The following is a 12,776-nucleotide window of genomic DNA, read 5'->3' on the forward strand; positions in this document are numbered from 1 at the left end:
GTTAATCGAGGGTTGTTTTAGCAGGGATTGGGAAGAGGGAGCTGATGAAAGTCGCGGGAAAGTAAAAGAAAGGCTCACGGTAGATGCAGTTCAAATGAATGCGACAACTATCGAGAAAACCCCGACACATTAAACATAGTACATTGGGATTATTTTTCAGAAACATTTGTATTTATCTGTTCGAGAATAGCTGATCCCGGATAGCTGAATGATAATCCCGCTCTCCATTAATTAAAAAGAATGGGAATCCAATGTAAACCGTGTTTTACAAAATGTAATCATTTCTGGAAAAGCTTAACCATCTGCTAGAGGTTAACTCTCTGAACAGATTGTGTTTTCTGGTCATTTAAACCAAGGGATTTTACTTTTTTATTATTTGTGTGTGTGCGGGGGGTGATTTTCTTCTTTCTTCTCTGATTATATGAACATACGTGGAGGAAATCGGCCATCTCTCACCACACCGCTTAGCGTTTTCAGCGCGGAAAAACTAGCAGCTTGCTCTGTTAATTAAAATACGAGTGCCTGCAGGTGTTGGGACAAAACCGCGTGTTGCCTGTTCACTGGGAGTTACTTCAAGCCCTGCGTTATGTTATGTGAAGAAATGTTAAAAAGGAGAAGCGCTGGTAACCATTGGCTTAGAAAGATGATTGATCTTTTACCTGGTTGCACTGATAAACAAATAATATACATGAAATAATTAAGCGGTGTAAAGAGAATTTGTTTCACTCAACTTTTTCTGACTGGAAATACCCCATGCCATAAACTTCACTTTATGAGTATAAAAATGTGAAAAATCATAATAGAAAGGCAATCAATTTCTTGTGGTGAAATAATAGATAAATAGTAACAGTATCCCGCAATTTCATTCTCAGAATTGCTTCGTGACCACTGGTATACTCAATGGACTGGACTGTATTCGTGAGGCAATGGAGCAATTTAGAGACGCCAAGGCGCAAGTGCTACCCAATATAGTGATCTGTCACAGTGTCAGATGTAAGGGACTACCTGTGATAAGATTCTATACAATAACGTCTATAAACACGTGGTACAAGTTAATATAACTTGTAGTGCGCTGCATATATGTTTTTAAACAACGTGGTTACAATATGTAAAATGTATGTTATGGTACCACAGTGGTGGATCTGAGCATCGAGAGGGTTAAACTGTCCACACTGTAATTACAGACGAAGCTCTCATGTCGCTGTCCTCCAATACGGTTCCGAATAAGTCTGCGATCCTCCCCCACCAGCCCCTTCCAAAATGCCTAATACACTGGAAAATCAGAGACAAAGTATCACACACCACTGGGGTAACAAGCAGTGAGCGAGACTGGGAAAGGACCCTGAGCTTTTCATTCGCGCAAAGTTTCGCGATGCAGTTTCTTTCTTTATATTTTTATTTACATCTGTTCCTGATATCCAGCTCCTTTCCGTGCTTTTACGCATTTTTACTTAATGGAAAGTTTTATTTATAGCATTTTTTAATTTTGATTTGAGTTAATAGAGACATCATGCTGATTATAAAAATATTCACTCGCAATATACTGGACTAAGGACCAAGCACAGCTGAAATGGAACTAAGGACTGTGAAAAGAAGACGGACGTGGAGAAGGCAAGTAACCTATCTAGTTTTTTGCGCTTGTGCTATGGATTTAGTCCTGGCTCAGATACGGTATTCGATTCCTGAGGAACTGGAGCACGGAGCTTTTGTTGGCAATATAGCGGAAGACTTGGGCTTAGACGTCGGCAAACTCTCTGCTCGAAGATTCAGGATTGTCTCTGGCGCTAGAAAACAGTATTTAGAAGTCAATTTGGAAAACGGGATTTTATTTGTGAACGAGAAGATTGATAGAGAAGAACTGTGTGAACAGAATCCGATCTGTTTTTTGCACTTGCAGGTGGTCATCGAGAACCCTTTGGAGCTGTATAGGGTGGAAGTAGAAATTCTGGATGTCAATGACAATGCCCCCAGTTTTCCATGGAGCGAATTTGTCCTCGAAATCACGGAGTCGGCGGCTCCCGGGTCTCGTTTCCCGCTTGAGAGCGCGCACGACCCAGACGTGGGCAGCAACTCTCTCCGCACATACCTGCTCAGCTCTAACGAGCACTTTGTCTTGGATATCCAGACACGGAGTGACGGCAGCAAGTTCGCAGAGCTGGTGCTCGAGAAACTTCTGGACAGAGAGCAGCAAAAGACTCACCAGGTGATTCTAACAGCAGTTGACGGGGGAATGCCAGAGAGATCTGGGACTGCACAGATCACAATCAATGTGCTGGATGCTAATGACAACGTACCGGTCTTCGATAAGTCCTCCTATCGAGTGAGTTTAGTGGAGAATGCAGCGAGGGGTACGCTGGTTATCAGACTTAATGCAACAGATTTAGACGAAGGATCTAACGGGGATATTTCTTACTCTTTTAGCGGGCACGCTCCTCTGAAAGTGCGAGAACTCTTCACTGTTGATTCACACTCTGGAGAGATAAGAGTCAAAGGGATCGTGGACTACGAAAAAGCCGGTGTGTATGAAATCTACGTGCAAGCCAAGGACAAAGGTCCGTCGGCTGTTGCCGTGCACTGCAAAATACTGGTTGACATTATAGATGTGAACGACAACGCACCAGAAGTGATTTTAACCTCAGTATCAACACCTGTACAAGAGGATGCTCCCCCGGGGACTGTAATAGCTGTCATCAGTGTGATGGATCGGGATTCGGGGGAAAACGGTAATGTCGACTGCGAGATCCCAAAGAATGTGCCATTCCAGCTCCACTCCTCTTTTAAGAATTATTATACTTTGGTTACAAGTGAATTTTTGGATAGGGAAACTGTGCCAGAGTACAACATTACTTTAACTGCTAGAGATCTGGGATCACCTCCTCTGTCTACAAAGAAAACTATCTTAGTTCAAGTCTCTGATATCAACGACAACGCTCCCCGATTCGTGCAACCTTCGTACACGGTCTATGTGACTGAGAATAACGCCCCCGGCGCTTCCATTTGCTCGGTGACCGCTTTTGATCCTGATTCGAATCAGAATGCGTATTTGTCGTACTCCATTCTGGAGGGCCATATTCAGGGCATGCCGGTGTCCACTTATGTTTCCATCAACTCAGACAACGGTAACATCTACGCGCTGCGCTCCTTTGACTACGAGCAACTGAGAAACTTTCAGATTCGAGTTCAAGCGCAAGACGCCGGGTTTCCGCCGCTGAGCAGCAACGTTACCGTGAACCTCTTTGTCTTGGATCAGAATGACAACGCTCCTGTCATTGTCTCGCCTTTACCCAAAAACGGCACAGTGGCCACGGAGATGGTCCCCAGATCTGTTGACGCCGGTTACCTGGTGGCGAAAATCACGGCAATAGACGCAGACGCGGGGCAAAACTCCCGTCTTTCATATCAGGTTCTCCAGGCGACAGACCCGGGACTGTTTAGCGTTGCGCTTTACACGGGAGAAATAAGGACAATCCGTCGATTTGTAGATAAAGATGCCATCAGGCAAAGACTAGTCATTTTGGTCAAGGACAACGGTCAACCACCCCTCTCGGCGACTGTTTCCATCATCTTATCAGTAGTTGACAGCGTGCCAGAATCTCTTTCTGATTTCAGCGACCTCACTCTAAGCCAAGAATCCCCCTCTAACCTAACGCTGTACTTAATAGTATCTCTGAGCACAATTTCCTTTATATTTCTGGTGGCTATAATCGTCCTGGCATCTATAAAATGTTACAAGGACAGAAATTCCATAAGGGGATGCGATTTCTCCTTTACCTCCTGCTGTGGGTTGAAACCCGAGGCTCCTACTGAAGTGTTTAAAAAATCCAACATTAACCTTCAGATATCTTCCGGAACTAAAGTGCCTACTAACTGTGTTGAAGTTAATGGCAATGGTCCCCTGTCTCAAGCCTACTGTTATAAAGTCTGTTTGACTCCGGAGTCGGCAAAAAGTGACTTCATGTTTTTAAAACCCTGTAGTCCAGCAACTCCCAGGAACAACGCTAAAGGTACAGATAACCTGGCTTCAGTCTGGAGCGGACAGAGCCGCACCAACACGGTGAACAACGGCGCTACTACACCGAGCGAGGTAAAGATAGTTCTATGTACACTGAATTCCTAAACACTGCATTCATTCTAGTCCTTTTGTGAATGATTTTATATGTGAATACACGTACGAGTTAGCAGTTTTGACATTGTAAGTCATTCGCGCAAGACGGAAGTTTCGGAATGCAGATCACGACATATTAATCATTTTAACCAAGACCATCTTAAAAATGAGCTAGGGTTCATTTTTATGTTCAATAACAGACTAGGTTTTGTCAGCCTCAATCAATCATTTGGCAGCTGCTCTGTCGCTGCATACATACTGAGACCGCGCACAGACTAACATGTACTTGTAACCCATGCCGTGAGTATTAATTTATGATAAAATATTTAGTGTATTTTTTTACAATAATGTTTTTAATAATATTTAAAACGTTCGCGTTTCTTTTAGGTTAAAATGTCGCTGCCGGTCCATTATCAAGCAAATCATTTTAAATTTAATATTTAAAGACAATTTTGTACATCCAATTAACATTTAATGGATTGTTAATTTAGATAAATATGTCCGCGCATAAACGATCCAATAGCTATATTTTCAACTGTTCCTTGCAGTCCCTTTTGCGTCTTTCATCGGCTGCCTATAGCCCTTGTCAGCTCGCTCCAATGATCTCAACATTTTAAAAAACGATGATCTATGATTGTAAATAGCACTGAAACTTAACCACATTCAATTAAAAAAGGCTGAATAGTTCAGACCGTGAGAAATACGAAGACAATGAAAGGATTATGAGCCAAGGTTATATCGATCACCTTCTTTAGCGTTCACTAAGTACTTCACAAATCTTTTTAGAATCTGTTCTATATTCGCACTCCTTGTCATTTCAACTTGATAAATCGATATATGCCGTGTACCTAGCCCCTTTCTACCGAAATCCACTAGATGGAGGCATCATACCACAAATGGACCACTGTAAGACGTCTGTTGCTTTGCACATGAAAACAGGCGCCTGTGTATGAATAGTGATCTGTATTAGTGAACAATCAGAGCTTAAAATATTCTGCCGAATGTTAGCGAAGATCCACGAATACAAAAGTCGTTTTACGTCATTTAGAAAAAGTGTTATTTTTTTGTTTCAAAACTTATCACATTAAAAAAATGGTAAATGAGTTTTAAGTGCACTCGCATCTGGAAGATGTTCGTTGCATGTTTTACAATCTAGCGCAAATGGGCCCCATGTGATATTGTAAAGTGGTCCGTCAAGTCTTTTCTCCGGAAATCAGCAGGTGACAAATAAGTGTAGGTGACGGCAATAAAACGAGCAGCAAGGGGCCTATTCGAGTGTAACCTTGACAATATGGAAATTGGTTCTGCAAAAAATAATACCTGCAGGCCTTTGGGAAACGGGAGGAAAGTTCAATCAACAAAGGGAGAACACGTAAGCCCCACACAGAAACCGCCCCAGCTCGGATTCAAACCTAGGGCTAAATAAGAACTACGAGGCCATCGCGCTAATACGTTTACTTAAATGCAAACATGCATCTGTATTTTTTCTAGATGAAGTGTGGAGTTTTGGAACATTTCGCTGTTACTTCAATAGATACCATCGAAGGTGCATTAAAAAAAAACAGATTCGACATTTATTGTTTCTAGCGCTTACTGAATGGGGGAAAGCAGCCCACTTTCTGCATTAATTCTCGAACTAATGGATTTAGGTTGTTCAAAGAAAACCACCAGCGGCAAAACTCAGAACCGTAGCTCGCTATAATTCCTTCATTTGACACAGCGCATATGTCTAAAGGAGATAAACCCGAAGACATTCTGTCAACAGGAACAAAAAACATGCTTCGCTTCACCACAAGCAGTCATTAATACACGAGCTCACGGTACATTAGCTTATTATCAAACGATTCCGATGGAAAAAAAAGGACAACCCCACCCATTTTAAATTATTATTCACTGCTCGGGTTTGCATGTGCTCGTTTGAAGATTTTAATCGTGTCTTGTTTCATCCTGGTGATTTTAATTGGCTTTACATGGCTAGCGTAAGGTACTTTGCATTCCGATTGTAATAAGCTTACACTGCATTTCCCTTGTTGAGTATTGTAAGTGAATTAATGGAGCATAGAGCATTATGCGTTTATATGAGGTGCAAAGGCATCTGGGGGCTATGTGTGTCTTCAGGTCTCCTGCTGGGTAACCTCTGATGAAAGAAAAATAAATTAGGCCGATGCACTGGAGGGAGCTAGCTGGAAAACCCGAGTGGATCAGCAAGTCAGTTATCATTTTGTGTCAGAAGAGGGCGGTGGAGCTGTATTTTTATGCGCATTGATGAGATTCAGATACGTCAACATTAAATATTAAAAACATTTTTGATTGACATATTAATTTTAAAGGTAAAGTAGCTTCTTTTAGCGTAACCATTTCTTCGGTATCCGTATAGCAATCTGCTTTAAAAGTATAGGCAAGTTTGCTGTTAATCCTCTAACAAATGGTAGAGTTAACCACAAGCACAGAACTATGCCGCGTCCTTCTGCTATAACAGTGAATGAATTTACAAATATATATTAAAATGAAGATTAAAATGCTACTACTGCCTATAATAATATGCCTTTTTGTGCGACTTCAATATACTATAACTGAGGAATTTAACAAAATCAGGTGTTTCAAATATGTATTAGATAATGACAATAATGAAAACTCTTGGAACATTTTTAATTATAAAGAGAAAAACAAATCAAAATGTATCTTGGTGTACTATAATGTTTGAACAGGACTCTGGAATGTCTGACAGCCTAGCTAATTTAGATTATCCAATAACAGTCTTGTTAAACTGTTAACCAGTAACCAGCGATGGAAATATACTAATTTTTCTTGTTCATGATTTTGCAGCTCAAACAGCCCAACACAGACTGGCCTCTATCAAAGAACCAAAATTCTACTCTTAAGAGGTACATTTAGTTTTAATTCTAAAATAACATTTACTCAACTCTAGCCTTCGGAAACGGTCCCTGAACATTTGGTCTTCTTCTGTGCTCCACAGCTACAGCTCCATGAACATGGAAGGCACTCTGGTACGGAAAGCTATGCAGAGAGAATCAGAAAATTTGGTAACTCCTGTGGGTGGTCAGTACTGGACATGGGGAACCCAGATGAGGGGTACGTGAGATTCACCAGTCCTTCGGTCTTTGGAAACACTTATAACTCAAAGAAACACCCTCCATTCTGTTATACTATACGTGAGTTTTTATCTTTTTTTGCTTGTACCCTTCCACTCGTATGCAGTGGCAAAATACAGGAGCACAGTCAGCTAGCTTTCTACCTGCATGATTGTTAATGGTACACGAATGGATATATGAGCATCCTCTTCTTCTGAGAGAAGAGAGAAACGGATGATGTAACATTTTACCGGTGTAAATGTTTAAATTATTTAATGAGTTTCAGGTGTTTTTGAGACGATTCAAGCTTTATGCACTGTAGATGACTTAATAAAATGCATATTATGGAGTGCTTTAGCAGAGGTTTTGCAATGCTGTCATGTTCCGTCATGCATCAGAAATGACTTTGATTTTCAGCGTTTCTTTATTTTGTAAAACAGATTGTAGAATGTCTTCACCAGCCGTTGGGGCCACAAATCGCGCCTGGACCCCAAGATACGGCCCACAATATCCACTACACCCACCTCCCGACTACCAGCACAACGTCTACATTCCCGGGACCCCAGCGTCACATTCCACACTGAGACCGGCGCAGCGCAGTGACGTCGACGTTAAGAACTCATTTTCAACGTTTGGGAAAAAAAGGAAGCTGATGTTAAATTCCGAATACAAAGACGACGCGATGATAAACAACGACCTTTCTAATAAATGATATCAATTGACTTGAAAAGATTGTTTCCGCGCATTAACGTAATTAATCTCGGGATCCCGGAGCAACCTTTGGTGACGCACGTTGTGACGCAACTTCGGTCATTTAAACTTCCTTGTCAAGAAGCATTTTCTTCACAATAAATTCAACAGGACCGCCTGGACCACAACATCCTGTTAATGTAGCTTAACATACTGTACTGCTACGTTTTTTGCATTGAAAGATTTAGTTGACAGTTTTATTGAAAGCATCTTAGGTTTGAACTCATTTATACTGCTAATTATTTTACTGGAGCGAACTGAGTGAAGTACTTAGCTGACAAGAGCAGTAGCAGTAAGTCTCACCTGGGATTTGAACCAAAGACCGTGCACGGAGGAGTCCAGGACCCTAACCAGTACTCCAGCCTGCTATCATTAACTGGCATGCCAATTCCACTCTTTTAAGTTGCCTGTACAGTTTTGCGAGTGCTGGCAATATACTGTAAATGTGGGCTGTAGAACCCAGGACATTTCACCCAACTAAATAACAGTGCTGCTACTACTACTAATAACAGCAACATTGCTTAATATTCATAATAATATTGATGTTTTTGTGTCTTTGGCCACTAACATACATTTTTCTTTATAAATAGGTGCTGGAACAGGTGTTTTTAGGTCTTTTTTGATAAAGATTATGTTCACAGTCGGTGATTTCCAGTGATCTAAAAACTTCATCATAATAAAAGATAATAAATAATAAATAGCTTTACAAATGAGAAGGAAGTTTCTCACTTCATCCACTACTGAAGTATATCTTCTGCCAGAAGCCCACGAGGTATAAGCTTAGCTTGGCATTATGGCCCACAAGCTCTGTGGAGCCCACCTTACTTGATCTTGATTTGCACCTGTACAGTTAAAAAATGTGATTTACAAAATTTTCACCAAGAATGAAAGAGAGTACTAGGAATCAGTTAAACAGAAATAGTGCAGTGCAAGTGAACAGAAATGTCTTGTGCATATTGCAATCTTTATAACATAGCACAATGTATGGCATGATTTTTGTAATTGTATATTCATTTTGAAATAAAATACTTTTTCTTATTACATCACGTTTAATCACGAAGAAAAGAGGTTTGTGACATTCATAGTGCTAAGCCGTATTAAGAGTGCAGTTATTTCATTATCAGCAATGGAATGAAGATGGTTTGCAGTGGAATGAAATCATTATATTGAGGTCATTTTACACCATGAACTATTCACTTCTGTCTCTTTTTACTCTTCAAAGCACTTGGCCAGTAATTCAGTACAAAGTTCAATGTAAATGTGTAATTTTGTTTAATTGCGTACATTTGAATATTTGGAATGCTTAAGCTAAAAATGTAAAAATGAAAAACTACTCGGAGCTTTCCTATTGACACGGAGAACAGTATGAGGTTTGAGGAGGTGGGTAGAGGCTTCTTGATGGGTTTGGGTGAAGACTATCAGCAACTGTTATCAGTCTGAGGGTGGCTGAATGGACTGAGACAGTGGTACTTGCTGCACCTCCCAGGTGACTGAATAGTTCAATAGGTACCACCTGTCACCTGGCCCATTTGTTGTCATTGCATGTGCAGATCGCACCACCCTCCCCTGTTCTGTGGTCTGATAAAAGACAGATTAGTTATCCAGTATATTCATTAGGATGCTCTCTGGAGTCCTTTTATTTTTATCCTGACTAACAGAACTGTATTTATCCCTCAAAGGTAATTTGTTTGCCAGGGAATTTCTGTGCCTATCTATTTTGAAAATTATTATTATTATTATTTGAGATTGGTGTCCGGGATTTAATTTTTGGTTTAACTCTGGATGGACAGGGTTGTCTTTACATACAGTAAAGCATGCATTAAGGATCTGAGAAAAAGGATTCCCCTGCTGTGAACCTGGTAGTCTTTGGAGAACTGGTAACATTTGTCTTACTCTGTTAAGAACATAAGAATATAAGAAAAGCTACAATCGAGAGGAGCCATTGGTCCCATCTAACCCTTTAAGTAACTGTTAATTGATCCAAGAATCTCATCCAACTCTTTCATGAAAGAAGCCATAGTACAACATGGCTGAGTAGCTTGTTCCAAACTCCTACAAACCTTTTGGGTAAAGTAATTCATCCTGCTCTTGGTTTTAAATGTACTTCCATGTATTTTCCACTTTGTTTCCACTTTTTTTCCCTCCGGTTAGTGTTTTACTTGTTAAAACATGTTAGCTGATCTCTCTCTTGAGCAGGACTCTCAATTCAGGCGGACGTCCTGGGAGTAGAGCTCCGTCCACTTTGGTGACAAGTCAAGGTTCTGTAAACCACTTTAATTAATGCCAGTGAATATGGCATAAATGTGCAGAATGAAGTGCTTATCATTGTGTACAATGACCAGTCAATTAGGACATCTGAGTAGAAATATCTTCTAGTACTGCTGTAGATCTAGACCTATAGACTTGAACCTCATTGAACATTTGTTGGAATAAGTAGCATCTTTAGCTCGGAGACCAATGAACAGGTATATGCTTCTCCAGGCTGGGTTAGAATAATGAGATAGTATTCCACAAGACTGCATCTGCAACTGCAGTATTAGCTTATAAAATAAGTAGACTCTCTATTGATCAACCTTGTTGATGGCCAAATGTGAGTGAAGTTAATGAATTTACTGTGCCATATCTGTTAATAACAAGGACCATGTACCTGCTACAAGAAGGTTTAACCATTTTCCTGATAATAACCTTTGTGAATTTGTTTCAGGTATAAGTGGTAAGTTTCTTCTGATGATAAGCATTTATAAATGTGAAATTGCTAGAGGACTTTGATAACCACTTAGTGTTAGTATATACTGTAAATCCTGTTTTAGTGAAGGCTTCACTTCATAGAGCAAGTACATGAGGTGCCAGGGACATTTGAGTTATACAACATATATAGTTTTTAGTAGGTTTGGGTGCAGTTCATGTGGAATAGTCTGCTGCATGTACAGTATTAAACAATGAACTTTGACTTCAGTTGTACAACACATTGAATCCGTTTGAATGTATTAATTATACTACACCATAACTGCTGCTTAAATAAGATTTTCTTGAAAATGGCCCATACTGTAATGGACACAATCATTAGAATTATTTTTTTAAAGACTTTATTGATCCCAATGGGAAATCGATGATTATATACCTTTAGAAAAGTTCCAAGCACTTTTTTTCTTTGTTGGAGTACCTGTCTACGTTTCCTTTAAAGGAATTAAGAATGTTTTAGCACAAATTTGTAAGTAAAGGCTAAATGAAGACCTTCAAATATAACTAACTAATAGTTATAATTGAAGAGTAATTAATACAAGAGTCATTAATATATAAGAATACCCTACCTAACTGTGGGAGACACACTCTTTTTTTCCCCAAGTATAAAATTATGATAAACACTTAGAGTTTTTATTTAGTGATTTTAATGATTGAGTGTCTGAAACCTTTCCATGCTGCTATGATCAATGTAATGAATATCATCATGCAGACTTTGTCTGAAGACTAATGAAGATGTTACAGATTGAGAGAATTGTTGGGTTATCTTAGAAAGTGGGCTTTCACAGTGTTCTTAGAAGGAGGATGTAGTTTGTTAATGCTTAAGTGGGAACCTTGTTGTACTTCGTCAGAGTACATTGGCTATAAAGGAACAATTAAAGGTTAATTCCACATTGAAAAGCAGAAAGAAGAAACACAACATTTCTGTTGTTGAGCCCTCTGCCTACTCAGAGCTCAACAGCCAAAACTTGGTGTCCTTCTTTATATATGGTAAATGATTAATAATTAGGTTTCCAAAATGTTGGCTTATATACATTTATTAATATATATACTTCTATTGCTGGACAATTGCTTCCACAAAACTTAAGGACCCCATTGTGGGATAGAGATTGCACTGAAAATGAAATGTTGCTTACACAATAAATTTAATAAAAGCCAGATTCAATTTATTTTATTGTCCACAGAATAATACCTATTTCCTCTTTCTGACAATTACTGAGAAGTGGTCAAACTTTAAGAAAGTAGTCATTGTTGGCACAAATATGAAATAAAAATGAAATCCATACATATAGATTTGTACATACTGGAAATCTGTGCATACTAAATAAGCCACATTCAGATGATGCATTCAGTCCCACCTGTAACTGTCAGTTTTGTCATTGTAGCCCATCCTTTGTTATGGTTTCAGCTTTAATCCTTCTATACTGTGGTAAAAGAGACAGGGTACCATCTCCTCTGATTTTTAATCAACAATTAGGATTTTAAATCAGAACATTAGCAAGAGATACAGAGGATCTTAAAATGCTAATAAAGTTCAAAATATAGAACTTAGAAATTATTAGTTACCCCTGACATTGGAGTAGCAGTTTATAAATAAGTCTGAAACAGAGGGCACTGCCATTATGCCACTGCATCATATTATACATAAATGCAAAGATTCCAATTAAAATATCCACACACCAATGGATTTAGTTTGTTTGTAACAGAAAGAAAGCTGCTGGAAGCTTCATTTCCATTAGGTCACAGATTCTAAGTTTGAAAAGCGTGACAGGAAATGTAAGCAAACATAGATACAGTTTGAATGTTAATTATTGTATGTAATGTTATTACAAATAATATAAAATCAAAGTATATAAGCCAATTATTTTAATATTCCAGAATTACAGTCTCGTAACATGACGGAAAGTTTCTCTTAATGCTGTCTTTTTTAATGGTTGCAAGTCATTCCTTTTCCACAAATGTTTGATTACAAGAAAATGTATTTGTTTAGTTCTTTTCCAGTTATTTAATTAGGTACTTAGAGGGAGAACTATCAAATGAGGTGAAAATAATTTTCTCTTGAGTAAGAATTTGTTTTCCAGATAGCG

At 39.1% G+C, this 12,776-nt stretch overlaps 1 protein-coding gene across 2 annotated transcripts; it reads left to right on the forward strand.

Annotated features, from left to right (window-relative positions):
- The first annotated feature begins 1,214 nt into the window (after positions 1-1,214).
- Positions 1,215-8,993, forward strand: LOC102698415 (protocadherin-10-like). 2 transcript variants are annotated; one of them, XR_001478723.2, is made up of 4 exons: positions 1,215-4,084; positions 6,932-6,990; positions 7,083-7,278; positions 7,638-7,727. XR_001478723.2 is itself a non-coding variant. In XM_006631893.3 (4 exons), exons 1-4 carry the CDS (start codon positions 1,571-1,573, stop codon positions 7,907-7,909), a joined length of 2,961 nt encoding a protein of 986 aa, XP_006631956.1. In that variant the 5' UTR covers positions 1,217-1,570; the 3' UTR covers positions 7,910-8,993. The 2 variants fall into 2 exon arrangements, 1 of the variants encoding a protein (XP_006631956.1); XM_006631893.3 differs by having other exon boundaries at positions 1,217-4,084; positions 7,083-7,198; positions 7,638-8,993.
- Positions 8,994-12,776: the final 3,783 nt, after the last annotated feature.

Source organism: Lepisosteus oculatus, chromosome 11 (genome assembly GCF_040954835.1).
Source record: "Lepisosteus oculatus isolate fLepOcu1 chromosome 11, fLepOcu1.hap2, whole genome shotgun sequence".
Lineage (NCBI taxonomy): Eukaryota > Metazoa > Chordata > Actinopteri > Semionotiformes > Lepisosteidae > Lepisosteus > Lepisosteus oculatus.

What these genes read in the sequence shown, in the direction of transcription:
- LOC102698415 (XM_006631893.3), top strand. Translation starts at nt 1,571, where the DNA reads ATGGAACTAAGGACTGTGAAAAGAAGACGGACGTGGAGAAGGCAAGTA. An exon ending in GCGCTACTACACCGAGCGAG is followed by an intron (nt 4,085 to 6,931) that starts GTAAAGATAGTT and finishes ATGATTTTGCAG; the next exon opens with CTCAAACAGCCCAACACAGA. An exon ending in ATGGGGAACCCAGATGAGGG is followed by an intron (nt 7,199 to 7,637) that starts GTACGTGAGATT and finishes TTTGTAAAACAG; the next exon opens with ATTGTAGAATGTCTTCACCA.